The 24087-nt window shown below is 41.4% G+C and overlaps 1 protein-coding gene across 3 annotated transcripts; it reads left to right on the top strand.

The window, feature by feature from the left end:
• The first annotated feature begins 1426 nt into the window (after window positions 1–1426).
• Window positions 1427–20602, top strand: PHYH (phytanoyl-CoA 2-hydroxylase). Of its 3 annotated transcripts, XM_038417945.2 has the most exons (9): window positions 1428–1786; window positions 7296–7351; window positions 8314–8424; window positions 8640–8808; window positions 9699–9780; window positions 10914–11095; window positions 13954–14100; window positions 15879–16013; window positions 19346–20602. In XM_038417945.2, exons 1-9 carry the CDS (start codon window positions 1703–1705, stop codon window positions 19397–19399), a joined length of 1020 nt encoding a protein of 339 aa, XP_038273873.1. In that variant the 5' UTR covers window positions 1428–1702; the 3' UTR covers window positions 19400–20602. The 3 variants fall into 3 exon arrangements, with proteins under 3 accessions (XP_043354292.1, XP_038273873.1, XP_043354296.1); XM_043498357.1 differs by lacking the exon at window positions 7296–7351 and having other exon boundaries at window positions 1427–1517; XM_043498361.1 differs by lacking the exons at window positions 1428–1786; window positions 7296–7351 and adding an exon at window positions 5463–5903.
• Window positions 20603–24087: the final 3485 nt, after the last annotated feature.

The following is a 24087-nucleotide window of genomic DNA, read 5'->3' on the forward strand; positions in this document are numbered from 1 at the left end:
AGAGTAGCAGCCGTGTTAGTCTGTATTCGCAAAAAGAGAAGGAGTACTTGTGGCACCGATGAAGTGAGCTGTAGCTCACGAAAGCTTATGCTCTAATAAATTTGTTAGTCTCTAAGGTGCCACAAGTACTCCTTTTCTTTCTGAGAAAAATGATAGACAAACACATATCACCTGTCGATGAACGCTTGTCACAAAACGAGCACTGTATATCTTATCTCTTAGTCCATATCCTCAAAGGAAACCTGCACAACACCTTCAAAAGATGAGCCTGGGAGCTGAAATTCATAACTTTGCTAGGCACTAAAAATCATGGCCTGAATAAAGATTCTGAATTTATAGTTTATTACTACAATCTGTACTCCGTTAACCCCCCTATTTTGATTTATGACTAAAGGGATGAACGGGCCACTTCAGTTTGAATTGTCCCTTAGAATATGTGTTAATTACTTTTGCTAAACTACCTGTTCCACCTCCTAGTTAGCTGACACTCTGAGTACCTTTTCCCAGACTGGAGGAAACTCTGTGTAAGCTTGAAACTTGTCTCTCTCACCAACACAAATCGGTCCAATAAAAGTTATTGCCTCACCCATCTTGTCCTTCTAATATCCTGGGACCAACACGGCTACAACAACACTGCAAAGATAAATTATGTTATTCTAAGGACAATGAGTCATAAAAATACCACTTTTAAATAAATGGAGTGAAACTACATTTGCCATGGCTTACAGGAAATGGAGTACCATTCAGGCAATCAGAACAGCAGATAAGTCAAATTTGCAAGCTGCTTTGAGGCTATAGGCAGACATGTTACTCGGGTGACCAGATGTCCCAATTTTATCGGGACAGTCCCGATTTTTGGGTCTTTTTCTTATATATGCTCCTATTACTCCCCACCCCTGTCCCAGCGGGTGGAGGGTAATACATTTCACATTTGCTGTCTGGCCACCCTACATGTTACGTCTATGTAAACTGACAAGGAATTACTTTAACACCAAAATCATGTGTGACAATTATGAACCGTTCTAGGGTGGTGGGTGGGTAATATCATTTCCAACCCAGCGAAGCAGCTGTCGATGGGCATTCGTGGGCTACAGCCTGCTTTAAGAATAGCCTCGTGGAAGGGGTGCTGAGCTGCTTCAACCACCCCGCTGTCTCCGCACCCTATATGGCCACCCCTGCAGCTGGCTCACCCAAGGGTGATAACTTTGATCCTGCTGCTGCTGTCTGGCAGCTCAACTCACCCGTCCCTAACCCCAGCCTCCTCCATCCTCACCCTGAGTCTGCCTATCTGCCCCTCCCCCCAGCTGTCTGGACACCCCCCCCCCATAGACACAACCTGGTCTCTGCACAAACTCCGCCCACTTCCCGGGGACCTGCCCTTCGCCAGAGCAAAGAGGCAAGTAAGTGCGGGCAGGCAGACTGAGGGCAGCGGCTTCAGTAGACCTCACTGAGCCTGGTCAGATCGCGGACGCATGCGCAGGAGCAGCCATCACCCCCATCATCATCAGAGTCGGACAGTATGTAACGCTACCCTTGAGGGGAGGGGCGGTGTGTGAGGCTCGGGCTGGGCCACGCCCCTCTGTGGGCGGGGCCTGGCGCCGCCCGGCGCCGCCCCGCCCCGCCCCGCGCGGAGGCGCGTCCCCAGACCTGCCTTGTGTCCCGCCGAGCTCCTGTCCCCGTCCCCGCTCCCGCCGCCGGCGTCATGGAGGAGGCCGCGTCCGCGTCCGCAGCCCGGCTGGGCACGATCCTTCGGCACCTCTGCCCCCGGACGGGCGCTGCCGCCCTCGTATCCTTCCCGAGCCGAGCCGAGCCGGGCAGCGGCAGAGCGGGCCCTGGCCCGGCAGCCTCGACTGCCCCGTTGCTCCCTCCGCCCCTCGCGGACTCCGCGTCCCCGGAGGAGGGGGTGTCTGGGGGGGGCGGCTCTGGGCTGCTTCCTCTCTTCCCGCCCCACTCCCCCGCCCTGGGCTGCCTCCCCCCGTCCCTTCCCTTCCCCCCCCCGTCCCCTCTTCAGCCCGGGCTGCCGCCTCCTCCCCCGTCTCCTCCCCCGTCCCCCCCCCCGTCCCCTCTTCAGCCCGGGCTGCCTCCTCCTCCTCCCCCGTCCCCGTCCCCTCTTCAGCCCGGGCTGCCTCCTCCTCCTCCCCCGTCCCCGTCCCCTCTTCAGCCCGGGCTGCCTCCTCCTCGTCCCCCCCGTCCCCTCTTCAGCCCGGGCTGCCTCCTCCTCCCCCGTCCCCCCCCCCCGTCCCCTCTTCAGCCCGGGCTGCCTCCTCCTCCTCCCCCGTCCCCCCCCCGTCCCCTCTTCAGCCCGGGCTGCCTTCCCCCTTGTGTATCCCCCCCACCCTTCTGCCAGAGTTGACTCCCCCTTGTGTGTGTGTCCCCACAGACACTGTCACTGTTCTGCCCGGTGATTGTATTAGACTGCAGGGTGTGGATCATGTCTCTTTCTGTGTACAGTGCTGAGCATGCTGAAGGGCTGGGTAAATAGCAGTGATTCTGCCACCCACTGCAGGCTGGTACCTTTGCCCTTACCCCTTGCAATCATCTCTCCGCAGTTGCTTGTTGCTTCAGAGAGTATTTTACAGGGAGCGGGGTGCTTGTTACCCTCCTTGTACACCCCGTTCCCTGTGCTTTCTTCCTGAAACTCCAGGCCTGTAGCTGCTGTTGGCCTTTGTACCTGTTATGCTTTCCTAAGGGGCACATGGCAGCCTTACTGTTCATTGGTGTGTTCCCCTGTTTTGAAATTGGTTTGAAATTGAATTGTTTTTTAAATGCTAGATATGAAAGGTCAGATTTTCAAAGGTGCTTTGAACCTATTTGTGCACAAAAATTGGATAGCCATGCAAAGGAGTTCCTGTTCTTGTGTACAGCTGTCTGATTTGCTCACATATATGCTAGTTTATGCACACAAGTCTGGGGAAGAAAGAGGCTTGTACATGTTAAGCTTTCTCTATATTTCCAAGAGTTTGTGGGGGGCTAAATTCTGTAGTATTCAAATTTCATGGTGAATCTTAGACCATGCTGAGATATGAGCATGTGGAAACAAACACAGAAAGGTTACAGGTTATGTATGTTCTATACTTCTGCAAACTTCCTTTAAAAACATTTTAAAAGTTCACAGGAGGTGAATGGGACGCTTAGAACATTGAAAAACACAAGGTATAGAACAGAAATGGGATGAGAGAGAGCTTTTATAGTGATTTTTTTTTGTATGTACTACATTTCAACTTAATAGCCTTCATGCAGTCCTTTGAGACACTAAGTATTCTCTATTTTATAAGTATGGAAATTGAGGTACAGAAGAGTCATGTAACTCAGCAATTGTAAAATACTTTGTTTTTGCTGCAGTTTGACTATAACGTGCAGTTAAATTCACAGCAAAAGTTGGGAGATCAGAAGCATACTTTTGAGTAATAATCTGGTGAAAAGATAGTGATAGAGAACGTCAGAAGTCTACAAATATCTGAAGGTTCTAAACACCAAGGGTAGATAGTAATTATTTAGAATGGCATATGAAAAATTTGATTAAATTAAGAATGGGAAATTTAAGCTGCATATCAGAAGAAACTTTCTGAGAGTGAGAAAGGAACAAATTCCTGATGAAAGGTCTAAAACTAGACATACAAACATACTGTAGGGAACAGTTTTGCATCTGCTGAGTATAGATGGGGTGATGTAATGCTGTAGGTATTTTCCATTATTTTATTATATTTGACATATTTTAGTGTCACCTAGAGGACTCAATCAGGTTTGAGTACTATTGTGCTGGGCATTGTACAGAAATATAACAAATGACAGTCTGCTCCAGAGAGTTTAGAATCTAAAAGATATGACCCAGCAGGTGAATTAGATAAATGAACAGGTGGGGGAAGTTGAGGCTAATAAAAATAAACAGGATGGGACTGGCTGTGTGTGCAATTCTTTTCCATCTTAAACTTCTGTGGAGGATTTGAACATGGTTAAAAGGTTGCTTCTTCTTGTAGAAAATGTCATTCTCTTTTTTTCAGAGTGGTAGCAGTGTTAGTCTGTATCAGCAAAAATAAGGAGAAGTCCTTGTGTTAGAAACTAACAAATTTATTTGGGCATAAGCTTGTAATTTGCAAACTGGATACCATCAGATTAGGCCTGAATAGAGACTGAGAGTGGTTGGGTCATTACAAAACCTAAATTTAACTTCCCCTTACTGTTACTCACACCTTCATGTCAACTGTCTGTAATGGCCCTCTCTCTTACCACTTCAAAAGTTTATTTTTCCTCCCTTGATATCCTGCTATTAATTGATTTCTCATTATACTGACCTCACACTTGGTAAAGCAACCCCCATCCTTTCATGTATTTATACCTGCTCCTGTGTTTTCATTCCATGCATCTGATGAAGTGGGTTCTAACCCACGAAAGTTTATGCCCAAATAAATTTGTTAGTCTCTAAGGTGTCACAAGGACTCCTCATTATTCTTTTTTTTTAATTCCCTTCAAGATGGCAAAGCCTCTCTATAGTGACATCATACATCTCCAGGGTTATGAAAGATTCAGATAGCCCTGAGACCATCTAACCTAATTCTGAGCTGGTATTGGTGGATATGCAAATGTATACATGTGTCTTTTTTTGTGTAATAATCCTTTAGTTTGTACTCCTGGTGCCAAAGCACTTCAGGCTCTGGTCTTGCCAAATTTTATAAGCTAAGCAAGGCGGGTCTTTGTCAGCACTTGGATCAGAGACAACTATGAAAAATGCAGGTGCTGCATAAAGTGGTGTTAGTGATTTAGAAGGTGTCACTTTTCCCAAGTAAATGCTGCAGGAGGTGCTGTCTTCTCCTTCTCCCCCCCTCCCCGCCCAAAAGGTGCGAAACTCAGGTCCTGTCCAGGTGTGTTTGTTTAAAATTAATCCCACTTCATTTTTTTTCTCCATCATAGAGAGGCAAACACCTGGATAAATTCCCACTGAATGTTACATTCTATGTGCCTAAATGGTTTTATATAGCACAGTGGTTCTCAAACTGTGATCCTTGAACTTTCCCTGATGGTGTCCAGAGTGAGGTTTTCAAGGATAGAGACGATCCAGGAGAAGATTTCTCATGGACACCTGAATTAAGAAGCTGGAGTACAATATACATTATTGCATACAAAAAAGCTACACACAATTTTATTTAGGAAATGCCCACTTACTATTGCCCATGCAACTTTAATTCTGCCCCCTTGTGTGTCCAAGCTTTGCACTGACTGAGGCAGGGGTTCTATGGAAAAAAAGTGAATTGTATAATTCACTGCATCATAATGATCCTACATAAAGAAGCAAAAGTAAGGTTGCATGGGGAAGCCTAAATTTGCCTTTCCTAACTTATGAGTGCTTATCTCTGCAACCCAGATAACATTCTTCAAATGCAAACAAATTATTTTTTAATTTCTTTAATTTTTATTAAAGGAAAAAAGTAAAAAGAAATTCTTATGTCCAACTGGAACTCTTGTGCCACTCTGCCCCTCCCCCCCATCATGCATTATTAGCAGGGTTTGAGGCCTGAACTGGTAGCGCTGTGGCATAGAAATCTACCACTTGTTAGTCCTGTAGCTCTAGAAACAGGACAAGATCATTATCTTAAAGGGAAGATGGACTGCAGACATACTTGTTTTGACTCTTTCTCCTCATCTGACTTCCCATCCCAGGAGGTGGGGGGCTTCTGCCTAATGTGGTACCTTCAGAGGTAGGGATGGGCTGCTGGGGCCATGTCCAGCATTTGAGATGGTTACTAGTGGGAGCCCAGCCCTGTACCCACTTGCTAGGTTGAATTGCCCCATGAGGTGCTCGTGAAGGGAAAGATCAGATGCTTATGCCTTGTGCTTGGTCTGGAGAGTGTGACTGCGGGAGGGACAGCCTGGCCCATATCCATCGCCTGCTGCAACAGCTACTCCAAGTAAGACACGTGCTGCTCTTTTGGTGATAGTGTGGTGTGGGCTCAGGGCTGTAGACTGTTTGTGTTCAGTTATTATTTTGACATGCTGCCAGCATTGTCCAGAATCCCTTCCACAAGAAAAGGGGAAAGGATGATTTTTAACAGTTCATAATTTTGCTTAATCTGAATGAAATTTCAGGAGAGGTGCTTCTCTTGCTTTTCCCCTGGCAGATTTCCAAATCCCGCTTCACACAATGAAGGTGTTAGAGCTTCTAAAACAAAGCTCCAAGGATTTTTTTTTTTTTATAACAATGGGAAGTGTTAGGCAACCTAAATGAAGTTGCTCTCAGTGAAGAGCACTTGGGGAAACTAGGAATGAGAAGGTTTTATGAAGGTATCAATTATCAGAAATTCAAACAAAAAATATTGAAGTCTATAGTGTTAGATATTTGTTTATTTGGTTTAACATATGCATTTTCCATGAATAAAACATTCCTGAAGGGAAGTGGGGAGAAAAAGGTATTATGTACGTGGTCTTATTGTTCAAATTAAAGATGAACATACCGTTTGTAGCTTCTTTATATTCTGTTCCATTTGGTTTTGTATTTGAGAAGTGTATGTGCAGGGTCTAGAATTGGTATGGTTTGGGGGTTATTCACATTAGTCTTTTACGGGACTGTCAAAGCCACACATAGGGTTGAAATTACCTAAGATTTTTTTGTTCTCTCGGTCTTGCAGTTCATAGATAGTTGCACCATCATGATAAATAATTTTGATCACATAAATGGCTCCGAGTAATTAAAATACCTAACCAAGGTACAGCAGAACTTCCCAAATCCATACTTCACTAATATGCACAAAAATATAACCATCTCTCAGCAGTGGTCTGATAAGCAGAAATGAAGCTGTAGTATCTCATTTAGTAGTAAGTGAGGCTTAATTGTTTTACAGATTATACATCACAAAGTATTAACTAATTAAAGCTAAACTTTTTAAAATATCACAAATTTACTTCACCTTAATTAATCTTCATTGGATGCTCATAGAGGGCCCTATCATGTGGAGTGCTAAGACCCCCTCATCTCTTAAGTCATTGGGAGCTGAGGATGTTGAGCACTTCAGGATGGGGCTCTAAGACGCTGATCTGGCTCCTGTTGGGAGTTTTGTATTTACTTTAGCATATGCAGGATCAGGCCCTTGGTAGTCTCTATTTTGAGTAGACAGTCTTGAAGCAAAGTACAGAAGAAGGGGGAGTGGATTCTAGGGAAAAATGGACCACAATCCAAAGCAAAATACATTTTTAAAGATTGAACCTGGATTACAACAAACTATCAGATTCTGGAATTCCAAACCAACTTTAGATCTGATACTCAAGTTATTGTACTTTATTATTTGCCTTAATTTATACTCTAGACAACATTTCCTACTTCAGCACAAATTGCTTCTGTTAAACACCCAGTGGAGTTTCAGTAAGTGATATTTTACTATTTTCTGCTATTAAATTTGAAGATTATTTTCTCATCTGTATATAATCTTCATTCTTATTTCCATGTCTTGTCTTGTCTTCTAAAATTCACCTGTTTAAAAGTCCTCATATAGTTTCAAATCTTGCAAGGACACTTTCTGAGCTGTTTAATTTGGCTTAATAAAGTAACTTAGAGCTTGATCTTGAAAATGTGAATAGTTTGACTTCAAGGGTCTTTTTACATAAGTACTGGTTCTATGAGTAAGAATATTGAAGATTAAACACCACCTTTCCACTCCCTCCTTTTGACAAGGTATAATTTTTGTCTCAAAATATCTTACATTTACAAATAGGAAAAACAATTGTGCTAAATCATGTAATGCATTGGATGTACTCAACAGGATTAAAGTACAGGTGTATCTTGTGAAAGAGCTTAATTTCCTCTACACATCTCCTTCTGGCATATTGTGTGCATATTACCCTACATCTCATCATGTTGTTCCACCCAAAACTGCAAATTTCTGAGGGCTGGGCCATTTCTATGTATTCAATATAAATTATCATGCACGTCTCTGGAGTTGTATACAAATATTAACTCATAGTAAAAATTACAGTAGGAATTATTTTTTCTACTGGAGATAAAAACTTCATGTTGAGAGAATAATAATTATTTTTTCTGACTATTTGATGTTCACAGAGCAGATTGTAAGACCAATGTGTGTGGGGTGTTGTTTTTTTGGGGGGGGGGTTTGTTGTCTTTTGAGGCTTGTTCTAATCTACATTAACTACTGAGAGTCTGCAGATAATTGTTGACAGAAGAAAACTAAATAAATTCTGTTAACTTCGTACTCTTCCTTTCAGGTCACTGCTGAGAAAATTCTCATCAGATTGCTTTTTATTTAGTCTTCTGTTTCTCCCCCGCCCCACAACGTGTACTTGTATAATTTCTCTTGTTTATCTTTGTAGTTACACCCTGGACAATAACCTTTTAACTCCAGAGCAGAGGCACTTTTATGATGAAAATGGTTACCTGCTCATTAAAAACCTGGTTTCTGGTGAAGACATTGAGCGTTTCAGGTACAGAACAGCTGTTTGGCTAGACGCAATCATATTGATATTTAGTAATGCTGTGAGGCTTTTTAAAACAGCATGAACTTGGGTTCTCCTAAAATGGAAGCATTTTATTAACAAATAACTTATTGCTTCATTTAATAAAAATGTTTTGGTATAGTAAAATAGTAGAATGTGTGTTTTGAAATGGTTTTTAACTGTTTTTTGTGTTTTTCCCCTAGAAATCAGTTTGCAAAGATCTGTAAAAAGGAGGTACAAGTGCCTGGTTTAATCATAATGAGGGATGTGGCCATTGCTAAATCAGAGTTTGTTCCAGATCAAAAAGCAGTTACTAAAGTACAGGATTTTCAGGAAGATGAAGAGCTCTTCAGATATTGTACCATGCCTCAGGTAAAAAGGGAAAAACCCTGGTGTATGTTTAAGTAATTGCCCATGAAAAGTAACTGAAATCACTTCCTATAATTTTTCTTAAAACAACGAGGAATCTGTGTGAATTCTCGGAATAACTGACTGAATTTTCATGTTTAGATGCAGCTTAACTTAAGGCATTGTACAGTTTAGAAAGCTTATGTTAATGCTCAAATAGCTTGAAGGAATTCTTGTGAACGTTTTTCGCTGTTCCTCACATTCCTCTTTCACGTGTATGTCCGTGGCAATGGATGATGGAGTATGGAAGTAATTTTTGGAAAATAAATTAGTCTGCTTGAAGTGCAGTTGCTATATAAATAAATCCTCACTTTGTAATCAGATTGTATTGCACATAGCAACCTAAAACCAGAAAATGTTGCTTTTGAAAGACACTTATCTTGCAGACTCTCTTAGAAAAGAATAGATAAATGCACAGAATGTTATAGTTCTTCTGTCTTTGCTTTAGCCAGGTATAAGTATATGTGAGTTCACTTTTTTTCTTAGCCACTTTCATAGCAGCAGACACTGCAGCTAGTTCTACACTAGGAATGCTTTGCTGGTATAGCTATACTGGTATGCCAGACTCAGCAAAGTGTTCCTAGTGTAGATGCAATTTTATAGTGGCAAAACTGCTTTTACATATCTTTTCCAACACACACACACTGTCTGTCTCTCTCTCTCAGGTATGTCCGTCATAAAGCACACCTCATCATACCCCTGACCAACATAGTTATGCAGGAAAAAATTTGTAGTGTATATTTGGCCTGCATGATATGATATGATCAATTTTGGTTTGATTGTAATACAAAATATATATATATTGCAGCATAAACATATAACTTTTTTTCTAATATATATATTCTTTACCTTAGATCCTAAAATACGTTGAGTGCTTTACAGGACCAAACATCATGGCCATGCACACGATGTTGATAAATAAACCTCCAGATTCTGGTAAGGGGCACTTGTGTGAGGAAGAAAAAGGAATATGATTTTGTATAAAGGGGACATGGTCTAGTTTAAAAAAAAAAAAAAAAAAAAAGAAAACAACCCACAGAACAAAACAATTTCTAAGACATTAAAAATGTTACCCTATTTTATTCAAACCAAAATAATTTTGAAAATTGAATAAAATTCATTTTGACAATGAAAATAAAGTAGGCTGTTTCGTTTTCTGGCTGTTAGACTCCAATTCAGCAATGTATACATGCCTAACTTTAAGCATGTCAGTAGTCTCATGTAGTGAATGCATGGCTCTTTGTAGGATCTAGCTCTTAGCAGCCTGGCTTTCAACAGCACTGAGTACTAAGCAGCTCTCGTTGACCTCAATAGAACAGAATAGAGGAAGAGTGTCCATCTATACGACATATGCTCTCTTTGGACTGAGAGTTTAGATATGTCAAATTTAGTTTGGACGTGTAGATACTCACCTCAGTGGAAGCTGTTGGGTGCTCTGAACTTTTGAAAATCTGGACATTTATTTAAGTGCCAAAATATGGATTTAGAAGCCCAACTTTTGGCTCCTCTTTTTGAAAATCTTGGCATTAAAATCTATGAGATACTGAGGTTTGGAATACTTTAGATACACTATTATGGCTTCATAATATTCAGCTATATGCTATTTTTATTATTCACAATGATCTTGCTTTGTATTTTCAGCAGATATTGATTTATGTCAAAAGATTAAAATATTTAGTTCATGCATACCATCAGCGCTCTCACCCCAGTTAAAAATACAGAAGAGCTACCAAATGAGTTTAGAAACATAGTAGATGGTTGATAGCCTTGCTCCATGTGGAATGCTATTTAAACAGCACAAACAACAATTTAAAAAAAAGTTAATAAAATTAATAAGCAGCAAAGGCAGAAGTAACCTGTTGGAAATGCAATGGATTTCAGTGTTTGTTCTGATGTCCCCTAAATACAGCTGTTCTTTTGATCAAATGCAGAGCAAGACTAAATCTTGCAGCATGCCCTGTCCCCTCAGTGGAATTGAACAGTGTTCAGTTTAAAATCTGAATCTCTGTTTAGTTTAAAACCATTTAATTTTTTTTTTTCTGATTCAGACTCTTCTCTTTTTATTGCAGGCAAGAAGAGCTCTCGCCATCCCATGCATCAAGATTTGCACTATTTTCCATTCCGGCCTGCAGATCTCATTGTGTGTGCCTGGACTGCCATGGAGCGGATAGATCGCAGCAATGGCTGCTTGGTGGTTTTGCCAGGAACACACAAGGGTTCCCTGAAGCAACACGATTACCCTGATTGGGAGGTAGGTCTATATGTGGGATTAATGGGTCTGCATTTTGGAGTTGGCGGAGGCGAGGGGATTTGTTTTATGGTTCACAACAGAGTTGGTGAAAGTTAGTCAAGTTTTACCAGGCAATTATGAATATTCTTTCTTGGTCAGAGACATGAAAAGGCTTTGAAGTTTTTCCACGTCTAACCTCGTGATAGTGTATGCTTACTCGGGCAGGGACTAACTTCCTCTGTATCTGAAAAGTGCTAGCTTGTTGTGGGTGCTTCTGCAAACAAAGTAATAATGATTGTAATATGTGTGCTTCACGTGAACCGTATGCAGCTGCACAAGCCAGCTGGTCACTAGGCTGACTTATCCAAGGTCAGTCCAGCAAACAGTAGAGCAATGGAAGGAGCCTACCCATATGCAAATATTGAGAAGGCATTATGATTGCTTATTGACTTCTTGATGATGTTTCATGGCATTTGGGTGTGTTAGTGTCAGAGATTCTGTCCCTGGGGATGGAGAGGAGTTTGGCCACGTATGAGCTATGCAGCCACCTCTGGAGGATTGAGGTTATTCTCCCAGCACTCCGTTGTCACAACGTCTGGACAGACCATTAACCTCTGTCAAGCTGCGTCAAGGTTCCTTCCCCACTCTGAACTCTAGGGTACAGATATGGGGACCTCAATGAAAGACCCCCCTGAGCTTATTCTTACCAGCTTAGGTTAAAAACTTCTTTCCCAAGGTACAAACTTTGCCTTGGCCTTGAACCGTGTGCTGCCAAGCGTTTTAAACAAAGAACAGGGAAAGAGCCCACTTGGAGACATCTTCCCCCAAAATATCCTACCAAGCCCTACAGCCCCTTTCCTGGGGAAGGCTCGATAAGAATCCTCATCAGTTGGTACGGGTGAACATGTACCCAAACCCTTGGATCTTAAGAACAATGAAAAAATCAATCAGGTTCTTAAAAAATTTTAATTAAAGAAAAAGTAAAAGAATCACCTCTGTAAAATCAGGATGGTAAATACCTTACAGGGTAATCAGATTCAAAACATAGAGAATCCCTCTAGGCAAAACCTTGCATTACAAAAAGACACAGCTTATTTTACCAACCATTAAACACAAAATCTAATGCATGTTCTAGCTAGATTACTTACTAACTTTACAGGAGTTGTAAGGCTGCATTCCTGATCTGTTCCCGTCAAAAGCATCATACAGACAGACACCCCTTTGTTCCCCCCACCCCACCCTCCAGATTTGAAAGTATCTTGTCTCCTCATTGGTCATTTTGGGTCAGGTGCCAGTGAGGTTCTTATTTTAACCCTTTACAGGTGAAAGGGTTTTGCTTCTGGCCAGGAGGGATTTTATAGCACTGTATACTGACAGGTGGTTACCCTTCCCTTTATATTTATGACAAGCTGTTTAGCAGATATGGATGCAATGTTTGGTCCCAGGATATTAGAGAGAGAGAAGGTGGGTGAGGCAATGTACTTTATTGGACCAACTTCTGCTGGTGAAAGAGACAAGCTTTCGAGCTTTCACAGAGCAGTGTAAGCTCAAAAGCTTGTCTCTCTCACCAACAGAAGTTGATCCAATAAAGTATATTACCTCACCCAACTTGTCTAGCATATACAAAAGAATCTAGGGCCTAAAAGGCTCTGTAAGTACATGTTTATCTTCCTAAGGCAATTGGGACCACACATCCATTTCATATCCATGTAATTATTTTTATATCTTAGCAGTGTGCATTTCTCATTAGGGTGATGTACAAGCTGAAGTTTGAAAATTAAGCTTTTTTTTTTCTTATCTGAGTAATGTTCTTGATGAGAACATTTTCTCAAAGCAAAAAGTTGTTTTCTTGTTTAGTATAAATAAAAGACCAACTGAACTTTAGCAGACTTTTCCTGTTACGCGCGCACACATGCTATCCTTTGGCTGGAATTTTTCATGGCTTTTATTCAAATCAAAGTCATAGCCTTTGAAATCTGGGAGAGTGCTCCCTTAACAACAGAGTCCTTATCCTGGTATAAGACTATAGTACCGGACATCATTCATTTCTGGATCAATGCCCTTTTTGCAAACTTTAACACAAATCCACCAGAGTTCTTTGTGGTGGGTCAGGAACTTTGAATTATATGGTGCATTGTTACATTTCAGACACGCACTGTGTGTGCATGTGCATGTAACAAGCCTTTTCCATCACACTGACCGCTCATTCCAATCTGTTCTTTTAAAGCAGAAAACAAACAATATGGCATCAAATATAGTTGTATGAAGTGAACATTTCAGAGGGACTAGTAAGGTGTTTATAGGTCAAAAGAAAGCAAATTAAGAAAGTGCAATGTGAATGTCATGTAAGACTAGAATCTTGTTTGTTTGTTCAAGGAATTCAGATTAGGATATTGGAATCTGAAAAGCAGCAGGTAAATTCTGACTTATCGACTGTCTACATTGCAATTAAAAAGCCATGGCTGGCCTATGCCAGCTGGCTTGGACTTGGGATAAACTAAGGGGCTGTTTAATTGTGGTGTAGATGTTCTGACTTGGGCTGGGACTCTCCCACCTTGCAGGGTCTTAGAGCCTGGCCTCCAGCCCAAGCCCAAAAGTCTACACCACAGTTAAGCAGCCCGTTAGGCCGAGCCCCTGGGGCCCAAGTCAGCTGCCATGGGCCAGCCATGGGTTTTTAAATGCAGTGCAGACATACCCTTAGGAGCTGAGCTAGATTTGGGCTTTTAGGGGTGAGAACACTCAAAGGCGAATAGGCAGACTCTTAGGCAGGCATATTGCATACTTTGGATTGTTATCTGAAAGAAAGCTGAACAGCGCAGATTTTTGTGTACGTTGTGTACGTTTTAATAATTATCCCATGACATAAACTCTGTTTTTAGGGTGGTGTTAACAAGATGTACCATGGGGTGCGTGATTACAACAAAAATTCCAGGGTTCACCTTGTTATGGAGAAGGGAGACACAGTATTCTTCCATCCCTTGTTGATTCATGGCTCTGGAATGAACAGAACTCAAGGCTTCCGGAAGGTAGGAAACCATTTCAAGTTACAGCCATTGAACATGTTTTAAAACAGATTGCATAACACTAAGACTCCCTCCAAATTTATGGAGACTTCATAGTCTCTTGCATATGAAATAGATTTTTGTAATTTTGTTTTGGTTTTATAGATTTCTGATGTAATTTTGATGTAATGATACTTAATCTTGGATAACTAGTTTTGGAAAAATTATATAACCTGAGTTAGATTTCCTGGTAGGTGTATGTTCCAGCTCTGACACAGGGAAGTGATTAAGCACGTGCATTCCTTAATCAGGACCTTAAACATGATGGTGGTCAGTTTTGGATTCTTCTTATGCAGAAGCAAAAAAACAAGGTCTCTTCCTCTGTCCTGACTAGCTGTGAATGAAATTTTTGTCATTCTCTTTTCTGAGCACTGGAGGCCACTGTAATCTGATTATTAACAACATAATTTAATTATTAATTACCTGTATACATGGCATAACACTTTACAGAAAAAGTAAATGGAGTTACACTGCACTTCACTCTAAGGACATGTCTACGCTTACCAGGGATCATTACTGTGGTGATCGATGCATTGGGGGTCGATTTAGTGGGTCTAGTGAAGACCTGCTAAATCGACCACAGAGCACTCTCCTGTCTACTCCGGTACTCCACTGGAATGAGGAGAGTAAGGTAAGTCGATGGGAGAGCATCTCTTGTAGACCCAGCGCCGTGTAGATACTGCAGTAAGTTGACCTAACCTATGTCAACTCCAGCTACGTTAAGCTGAGGTCGACTTACCCCTGTAGTGTAGACAAGGCCTGACCTGAGAGTAGAATCGGACAAAGAACTTACAAAGAAGGGCCTGATCCTGCATCTCTCACTGCTGGACTTAGTGGTGGTGGTCGTCTCCTTGTCTTGTGTACATCAGCATAGCTATACTAAAGACAGTGGGATTGTGCCTATGTACGCTAGCTGAGAATCAGGCCCATTGACTTCCATTTTAGTAAAATGGAGCAATAGTTATAAATTGTTTTTTTTTTTTTTTTTAATAAAAACTTGGAGTGTTATGAGGATTCTTGTTTAACACCTTCCATTAGCCTCCTTCAGGGCTAAATAAGAAGGAAGAGTAATATGCAATGTTATAGCTGTGTTGATCCCATAATAATAGAGAGATGGTGAGTGAAGCAGTATCTTTTTTTTATTGAACCAACTTCTGTTGGTGAGAGAGAAACATTTGAACTTACACAGAGCATAAAACTATCACTACTCCAATTCCATCAGCAGCATAGAAACTTGGGTTTTCCTTGGAGATTTCTTATCCAAGTACCCATCCAACACAATTCTGTTTAAGTTTGAGATCTCATGAGATCAACACACAAGATTGTGTAACAATATGGAAAAAAGCAGTTCTCTTTGCTAGCGCGCTTTGTGTTTTTCCTTGTTTCTTTCTCTCTCCCAGTCCAGTTTTCCTTCTACTTACCCTTTCAGAGAAGTCATAGTCAGGTCTTTATCATGTGCGATATCATAAAATGGGTGCTTTGACCTCACCGTATGAGTGAGGAGAAGATGGAGAAAGTGATTCATTAAGCTTACGTTATTGTGCAAGTTTTCTTTGTGAATCTCTAGCAAAATTTTTTCCAAGTGAACATTTCCAAAAGCATGAGAAACAGAGAAAATATTCAAATTTGGTTACAATGGTGATATTTGCATTTAAGATAGTGGTGTGTTAATACATGTCACTGATCAACAGTTCTTCACTTAACAGCTACACTGTGATTTATTCCTGACTTCCTTCATGCAGGCGATATCTTGTCACTATGCTAGTGCAGGTTGCCACTATATTGAAGTCAAGGGCACTAGTCAAGAAAACATTGAGAAAGAAGTTGTAGAAATTGCACAAAGAAAATATGGTGTGAGCACGCCTATCGCTCTGAAGGTAAGCTTAAGTGTCCTGCAACAACAGTATATTACACGCTAACCCTATTTACACAGCGAAAGGTTAGTTACATTTTACTTTTATAAGTATCTCTTTACTGCTGCTTGCGAGAGTTTGTGCTTTTTATAATTAAATTCATAAGCAATTTTAATTGCATCAACCCATCCAATCATATATAACACTGTGGGTTTATGTAGGACTGATCCTGGGTCTAAGCAGATACTTATCTGGGGGGCGGGGAATCTTGATTTCCTTTGGAAGACAGTTGTTATGGTGGCTGGCAGATTAGTTGTTCTTCATTACACCTTTTTATTAAAGCACCTCTCTTTAACTGGTTTAACTGTTTTGTGTGGAATGGCAGAGCTACCTTGGGAGATGATAGTGTGCTAATGAGATGACCCAGTATATGGCAGCGTGGATACAGATTTCATATTGCTAGCCACACTCTTCCTTCTAAGATTAATGGTGTGGGTGAATATCTAAAAATTAAACTTAAAGCTCTTCTCAGTTACATGTGGACTGCACAGAATGGACATTAGCAGCTGGAAGGTACTTGCCCTCCTAATTTGCAGATGCAATTTTTGTACTCATTAGCAATAGGCTGAATGCTACTATGTTCAGAACAATAATAAGATTAGAGCATGATTATAGAATTAGAGCAAAATTCTGTCTTTAGGTAATGGGTGTGACTCCTGTTTGAAATCAGTACCTACACCCATATATCTGATGGTAAACATTGACTCATTTTAATATAATCCAGTAGTAATCACTTAAACTTGTGGCATTTTGAGGCAGTGGATGCATGGGAGGTGACCCTTTGTGCTCTGATCCATTCCAAAAATAATGAATGCAGCAAGTTCTTCTCAAATCCGCAGCATAAAAATCTGGTTTCTACAGTGGGGTGACAACTGGAGGGGGTTAAATCCAACTATCACTTGGGTTTTGGTGCCACCTAATCTTCCAAACTCAGATCTACTGCATTTTTAAACGACCAATCAATATAGTATCTGGAGGTTAGATTTAAAATATATGTGTGTGTGTGTATTTATTTATTTAGGCACCTAGTGGACTCGTTTCAAAAGCTGCTAACTCCTATTAGAAATCAATGGTATTTAGGCAGAAAGGTGCGTTTCTATGTGCTTTAAAAATCTCACTAGGTGCCTTTCTGCATCTTTAGGCCCCTAAGTATCTAGGGACAGATTTTTAAATATATTTATCAGAAAAGCATAAGTCTGCTTTGCCTATGACTCCTGCATTACTAGTTATACACTGATATTTTGCGTGTTAATGTAGGAACAGTTGCTTGTTTAAATGAGCAATTTCTACAGTTTGCTTGCTTACATTGATAACACTTTGTATCTAAATTAGCTCTGCGCATTTCACTGTTACTCCTGGGGGAATTCTGCATCACTGCGCAGGCACAGAATTCATATGATCTGCAGATTTCTTTGCTTCCCCACAGAAAAATGGGGAAGCAACAAAATCTGCGTTTGACATGTGCCCCTTCCCTGGCAAACCAGGCGCATCTGTTTGAGCGCCTGGAGCAGATGGCAGAGGTGTAACGGCAGGGCGTGGGGATGTGTGCGCGCTGGGCGTGTGTGGGAAGACATTAATCAGTGCCCGGGGATGGGGCTGTGCGTGCAAGTGAGACACTCTGTCCCTCTCACACATCCGGCATGGAGGACTAGTGGTTTTGGGCTTGAGGTAGGCTCTGTCCCCTGAGAGAGAGCAGAAATGTAGCAGCCTGCCTACGTAGGTGTTAATGATCCTATTGTTAGTTAGTTGTTCCCATTCTTACTCAATTCCCCCAGGAGCACAAAACACATGTAAACGTTTTAAGGCTCCTTTACATTGCCCGAGTGGTATAAAGGAGCCTTATTGTAAACATTTTATCAGGGAATCCTCTGCTAAGAAGATCTATGTGCTTTCTTGCTTCCCCCCCCCTCCCCCCCCCGTGCCAGGGTGTCACCTTGGTTACAACTCAGGATCTATTTTACTTACCCATTTTAAAAAAAAAAAATGACTGAGGGCAGATAAAACGTTTATCAGGCAGTCAGTAACATGTCAGGACAATCAGCACTTCCCAAAGTAGCCAGTCAGGATTATAACTGGAAGGCAGGGTATGGGTTACCAAGTATTTGTAACTTAACTTTCATGTGTTTAGGAAATACTGGATAGTTATTGTGACTATTTCCTGTATTGTAGTTTAAATAAATTACCAAAATAATTGAAACTGGTGTGATTATACTGTATTTTGACAAATTAAATATGCAGAATTTAATTTTTTGGCACAGAATTCCCCCAGGAGTACATCATACTTTGTCTGTTTTAATCAGATTTTAAACTTTCTCTGAAGAATGCTTAGCACTTATTTTTAATCTTCAAAGCATTTACAGGCATGAACTAACTAATCCACACAGCATCCTCCATTCCCATACAGAAGCTGAGGTAGAGAGGTTTCGTGACTTGCCCAGGGCAAGAGTGAGTTGCTATCAGAACTGCAGTTGAAGCTGATTTAATAGCTCAGTTCTGTGCTCAGCCTCAGCCCATCACTCATCCCCCATGCTATCTTGTCAGTTGGCACCACTGTGACTCTTTTCATTGGTTATCATGATTGCTTTGTGATAGCAAAGTGTGAAAGTTCCTATTTATGGTTGATATTGGTCCACTGAATTCTGTTTTAAATCTATTCCCTCCCTGCTTTCTGTGTGGTGCATAAGTAGAAGGATTGCATGCCTACGTAATGTTCGTTGCCAGCTGTAGATGGACTTTGAGAAATCCAGTGTGCTTTTTGAATTGTAGAGAAGATAGGAGCAATTGAAAATGTGTTAAGGAGGCATAATATAATGTGTACAAGAAAATGAGAAGGAATGTTTGTTTTTCCCTGTCATCTGGCTTGCTCCATTTGCAATACAAGGATGATGCTAGCCAGGCACATTATTTTATAATGTGACAGCTTTTTGGTTTTGGTTCGATAATTTCAGTGTAGTGCTGTTTGTGTATCTCTTCCTGTTGCTGCCTTTCTTGATTGCCTTTTATGCATCATGCAATTCATATAAATCTCACAAATGAATTCATCTTTTTGGTGATCTTCAATATTTTTGTTTAACTTTACCATTTGTTGCATTATAATTTATTAATGTGTTCAGAGCCTATGGATTTGAAGGGAAGATCAATAATTCTGTTGATACTGTACTTTGTTTTTTAAAATATGTAGGTAAGTAGAGAAAATAACTTCTGCTTTATTCAGAAGTAAACATTGTGGCTTGGTTTATTTAATAAGCTCTTCTTTCTTTGCTTTTTTTTTTTTTTTTTTTTTTTTTTTTTTTTAGGATACTTGGATGGTACGAGCGCGGCTTGTAAAAGGAGAAAGAACTAATCTTTAGAACAGTTTTTGAATGGCAGTTAGAAAAATGTGTACTTGAGTATTGTTTTCCCTGATCAGAAACCATGGTCCTCACAAATGTGCATTGCTTTTTTGTTAGAATTTATCCAAATACTTGTCCCGGATGTTCATTTACAACAAATTAGTCATACAAAATATTGTAATATGAATGTACTGAAGTTTAACAATTAGCTAATATATACTTGGCATATTTTTAACCTATTAACTACAGTAAAGGCTTCTATTTTTGTAATTTTAAAAATCATTTGTTTTAAAATCCACTGCTTATAAAATGGATGAGAACTCCCATCAAATCAGCTCTTTAAATACTCAACACTGTTACTTAAGAACCAATTTGGATTCAGATGTGGCTATCCTGATATAATTTTGGGCTGCTATTAATGTAACTTTTATGCTAACTCATGGCTATAGTGAGTCTAACCCTGGGTGGAAAAGACCAGTTGCATCATCTAGCCCTTTACCTTTGCTGGAGCATGACTGTATATTTTCTAGTCCTTTGTCCAGTTTATTAAATGTCTGAAGCGATTGTGCTTTTACCAGTTCCTTTGGGAGGCTATTGTGGAGTCTAATAGTTCTCACTGCCAAGAAGTCTTTCCTAATATTTAGCCTCTTTAATTTTCTACCATTACTCTCTATCATCCTAAATAAATCTTCTGTCCTCTTTACTTATGCTTCAAAGTGTGTGTGTGTGTGTGTGTGTGTGAAATTCACAGTAACTATCATGTACTGTATTGAAATGAACACAATTTGGAGAAAATGCCCTCTACCCCTTTAAAGACATATTCTGATCAGAAGCAAAGTAATTTTAACTGTGGTATGGTAGTCACTGTGACAGTGGTTATCTCTGTGGACAGTGAATTCATTTGAAACTAGTTGTGTGGGATTGAGTAATTTTATCTTTAACCTTACTTGCATCCTTTCCCATTTTAAACAGAGGAGGGGTTACCTCTTTTGACTCTGGCATCTGTAAGGGTAGGCTGGGTAATTGACTCCAGTGCAGGAAAATTATACAGAATGAAAGAAAATAAACATATTAAATAAAAATTGGAAGAATGGGGATGCTCATCATAATTATCACAAGGCATAATATCTGTGGTGTATTGAAATGCAGTTTTTTAAATCATTATTTTGTTTCAAAAATAAAAAATGTTTGAAATACAGATTAAACTAGAGCAAAAACCAAGTATGGGCGCATTGTTGTATTATTTGTACGTATTAGTCTGGTGACAGATGCTATAGAAAACCCTTATGACAGAAAAATTGTGGGTTGTGGTGATTGATGATCCTGTCAATTTCATGATCCTTTTAACAGGTAGCCTTAAAACTATATTCCATAAATAGTTAAAATATGCTTAACCTGAAAACCTGGAGATCATTTTTCTGTGGCATCTTTGTGCCCGATGGAAAGCCCACTGAATTTCTCTCCTGGAGCCCTCTTCAATTAATTGAAGTCTTTCTGGTGACTTCAGTAGGCTTTGGATCAGGCCTTTTCTAACTACCTTCATGGGATCTTTGTGATGACATCTGACAGCAACACCTTAAAGACAAGTTCACTAGCAGACTTGATTCTTTAGGGCTCTGTGCATGTAACTTAGCTGACAGCAGAAGGAGCTGTGGCCATGGAAGAGCTGCAGATTTTCTCAAATTCCCAGTCAGCAAACCTTTTTTAAAGATGGAGTTAAGTTTTAGTTAAATTTATCACTTCAGGAAAAACCCCTTAAGTGAATGTTACAGGAGTCTGTAAAAAATCATTTTGGCTGCAAATTCAAAATTACATTTTCACGTTCCTTAAAGAGTATGGAAAGCACAGTTAAGATCACCTGTATAACCTAAACTCAGCCTTTATACTACCTGTGAACCACCAGAGTTGGAAACAATGACAAAATGTTCATTGACTTCAGTGGGAGCTGGATTGGGCCCAACGTGAGCCTTGAATTGTGTGGGTGTGCACACATGGTATAGGATGCAACAATTAACACATTTCATTAAGTTAATTTAGCCTTCATCAGGGATAGCAAGCAGTTATATCATCTAAACCATACCTGTGCCATGCAAGTATCCATTCTGTGAATCCCACCCTCAGGTGCTTATTTCTCCCCATTCATTGTGCAGGGAGCCAAGGCACTTAACTTTGTGAATCCCAGTGATTTTTCTAGTTGCCCAAAAGTTAGATGTTGCCATGTTTCCTTGTGACTCCCATCTGATGTAGATCATAGGTCATCCAAATAGCAAATGAGACAGCGTCATTCCCTCTGTACACAATACCAGAATGAAGCCAGTGGGAAAAGGCTTGTTGGCAAATAGTGTTGGAGTGCTGCCACGCATTGTGCAAAGCAAGTTGTTGAGCTGTTAGTTGGTCTTATGGGAGCCAATCAGAATCGTGCCCTGGAAAAAGGCCTCTCCCTCATCTCCTTGGTACCATCCCGTTCACCCCCTAGCAATTTGTCCCAATTTCTGTTCCCTTCAGTGCCTGCAGACCCAGCTCCCTGTACCTCTGTATTCTCCCCTCCTCATTGCCTCAGCACCAGCAGGGGGGGGCACTGAGAATACAGTCTAGACCAGTAGTTCTCAAACTTTTGTACTGGTGACCTCTTTCACAAAGCAAGCCTCTGAGGGTCACCCCCCCCCTTATAAATTAAAAACACTTTTTTACATATTTAATACCATTATAAATGCTGGAGGCAAAGCAGTGTTGGGGTGGAGGTTGACAGCTTGTGCCCCCTGAGGGCTCCCAACCCCCAGCTTGAGAACCCCTGGGTCATAGACAGCCTCCCTCCTTTCTTGGCCCTACAGTTGCCGGGAGCAGCAATTGCAGGGTTGCTCCTGCTCAGCTTCTGTAGCTGTGAACTGGAACATGCCCAGTTATGCTGTGGAGATGGTCTATGCACAATCCAGTCTGCACATCTCAGCTGTGGGGGGATGAAGCACTATTAGTCGCTGAAGCAGTGACTCACTCCCAGGTGAGTGCCCCTCTGGGCTGGGCTACAAGGTCATATTTTTTTCTCTCTCTCTCTGTCTAACCCCCATCCCCAATGACTGATTAAGCACTGTATACAAAGCGAAGAAGCTTCAATAGGCAAGACTGAGATACCCTATAGCTCAGTGGTTAGGGCAGTCTTGTGGGAGATGAGAAACTTCAGTTCAAGTCCCTGTTCCACATCAGAGGAGGAATGTGTACCGTAACTGCCCACTGCAGGGAGTGCTATAACCAGCAGGCTATTGGACGTAAGGGGGAGAACCACTTCCTCCAGCTGTGTTTTGTGCAGGACCTGATCCATTAGACATGTTTTGAGGCCACCTAAGAGCACATCCAATGGATTAGGCCCCCAGGTGAGACAGATGGGGGAATGCCTACTATGTGACTCCACCGCGAGGAGTTGGGCACCGAACTACAGGATTTAAGAGGCTGAGTGCATCCCCATTGGCAGAAATTTAAGCATCTGGAGGACCTTACTGGTGGAAACTTAGAGGCTGGGGGATTTTTAGGTACCTATAAGGTTAGGCAGCAGCCTTGAAGCTGTCAGTGTCCACATGGTGGTGTTAGGCACCTAAAGAGGCAGATAGGTGCCTAAATATCTTTGAGGCTCCAGCCCTTCGTGCCTCATTTCCTTTTATGTAAAATGGGGATAATAGCACATCCCCCCCCCCCCCAGGGGTGATGTGGGGATGGGTCTTTTCAAGATAGTGAGGTGCTCGTATAAGTACCTCAGATAAGCAATAGGTAGTAAAGGTGTGAGAGCACAGCAGCATGGGGGGAATCATTCAGAAAGAGCTGCTGCTGCCTCCACTGCTCTTACCTTGGAGTGTCATGCTTGTAAATTACATCTGACTCCAGTGCAGGTTGACTAGGGCCTGGTCTACGTTACCAAGTTTTGCCAGCATAGCTGTGTAAGCTAGGAGTGTGCGGGGGGAAAAAAATCACACCCCCTCAGCTAGCTTAGGTGGTTCCCTGCTCCTCTGGCTGGCTTCTAAGGACCCCTTTCCCAGGGTATGTCTACACTGCAATTAAGCACCTGTAGCTGACCTGTGTCAACTGACTCGGGCTTATGGGGCTCGGGTTGTAAAACTGGGTTGTAAAACTGCAGTGTAGATGTTCAGGCTTTGGCTGTAGCCTGAACTCCAGCAACCCGCAAAGGGGGAAGGTCCCAGAGTCCAGGCTCCAAGCATCTATGCTGCAATTTTGCAGCCCTGCAGTCTGAGCCCTGCAAACCTGAGCTAGCTGACATGGGCCTGCCACAGGTGTTTAACTGCAGTGTAGACATACCCTCAAGTGCCTAACTCTCCATGTGCGTTGTATTACTCCTGGGGGAATTCTATGCACAACATTTTAAAATTCTGCAAATTTTATTTGTCAAAATAACGCAATATAATTGAAACTGCCCGTTTCAATTATTTTGGTAATTTATTTCAAAATATCTGTCAACAAGTATGTACAATACAGACAACAAAGATGATTCAGGAAATGTTTTTTGACAAATAGATTCCTTACTAGGCGTATTAATGCAGATACTTGAATAATAATTCAGTTAACCTACAACATTTATAGAAATGTGTTTCCTGGACTCCCCAGAAGCAGTGCGAAGGCTTGGAGGTGTCAGGAGGAGCTGAGGGAAAGGGAATTCCTGGGAAAGAGCCTGGGAGTGAACCTGGAGGGCTGTTGGATGTGGG

The sequence above is a fragment of the Dermochelys coriacea genome, chromosome 1 (assembly GCF_009764565.3).
Source record: "Dermochelys coriacea isolate rDerCor1 chromosome 1, rDerCor1.pri.v4, whole genome shotgun sequence".
Classification (NCBI taxonomy): domain Eukaryota; kingdom Metazoa; phylum Chordata; order Testudines; family Dermochelyidae; genus Dermochelys; species Dermochelys coriacea.

Coding starts and splice junctions, on each gene's coding strand:
- PHYH (XM_038417945.2), top strand. CDS start 1,703: ATGGAGGAGGCCGCGTCCGCGTCCGCAGCCCGGCTGGGCACGATCCTT. Junction 1,787..7,295: donor GGACGGGCGCTGCCGCCCTC/GTATCCTTCCCG, acceptor TTTATACTCTAG/ACAACATTTCCTACTTCAGC. Junction 7,352..8,313: donor AAACACCCAGTGGAGTTTCA/GTAAGTGATATT, acceptor TTATCTTTGTAG/TTACACCCTGGACAATAACC.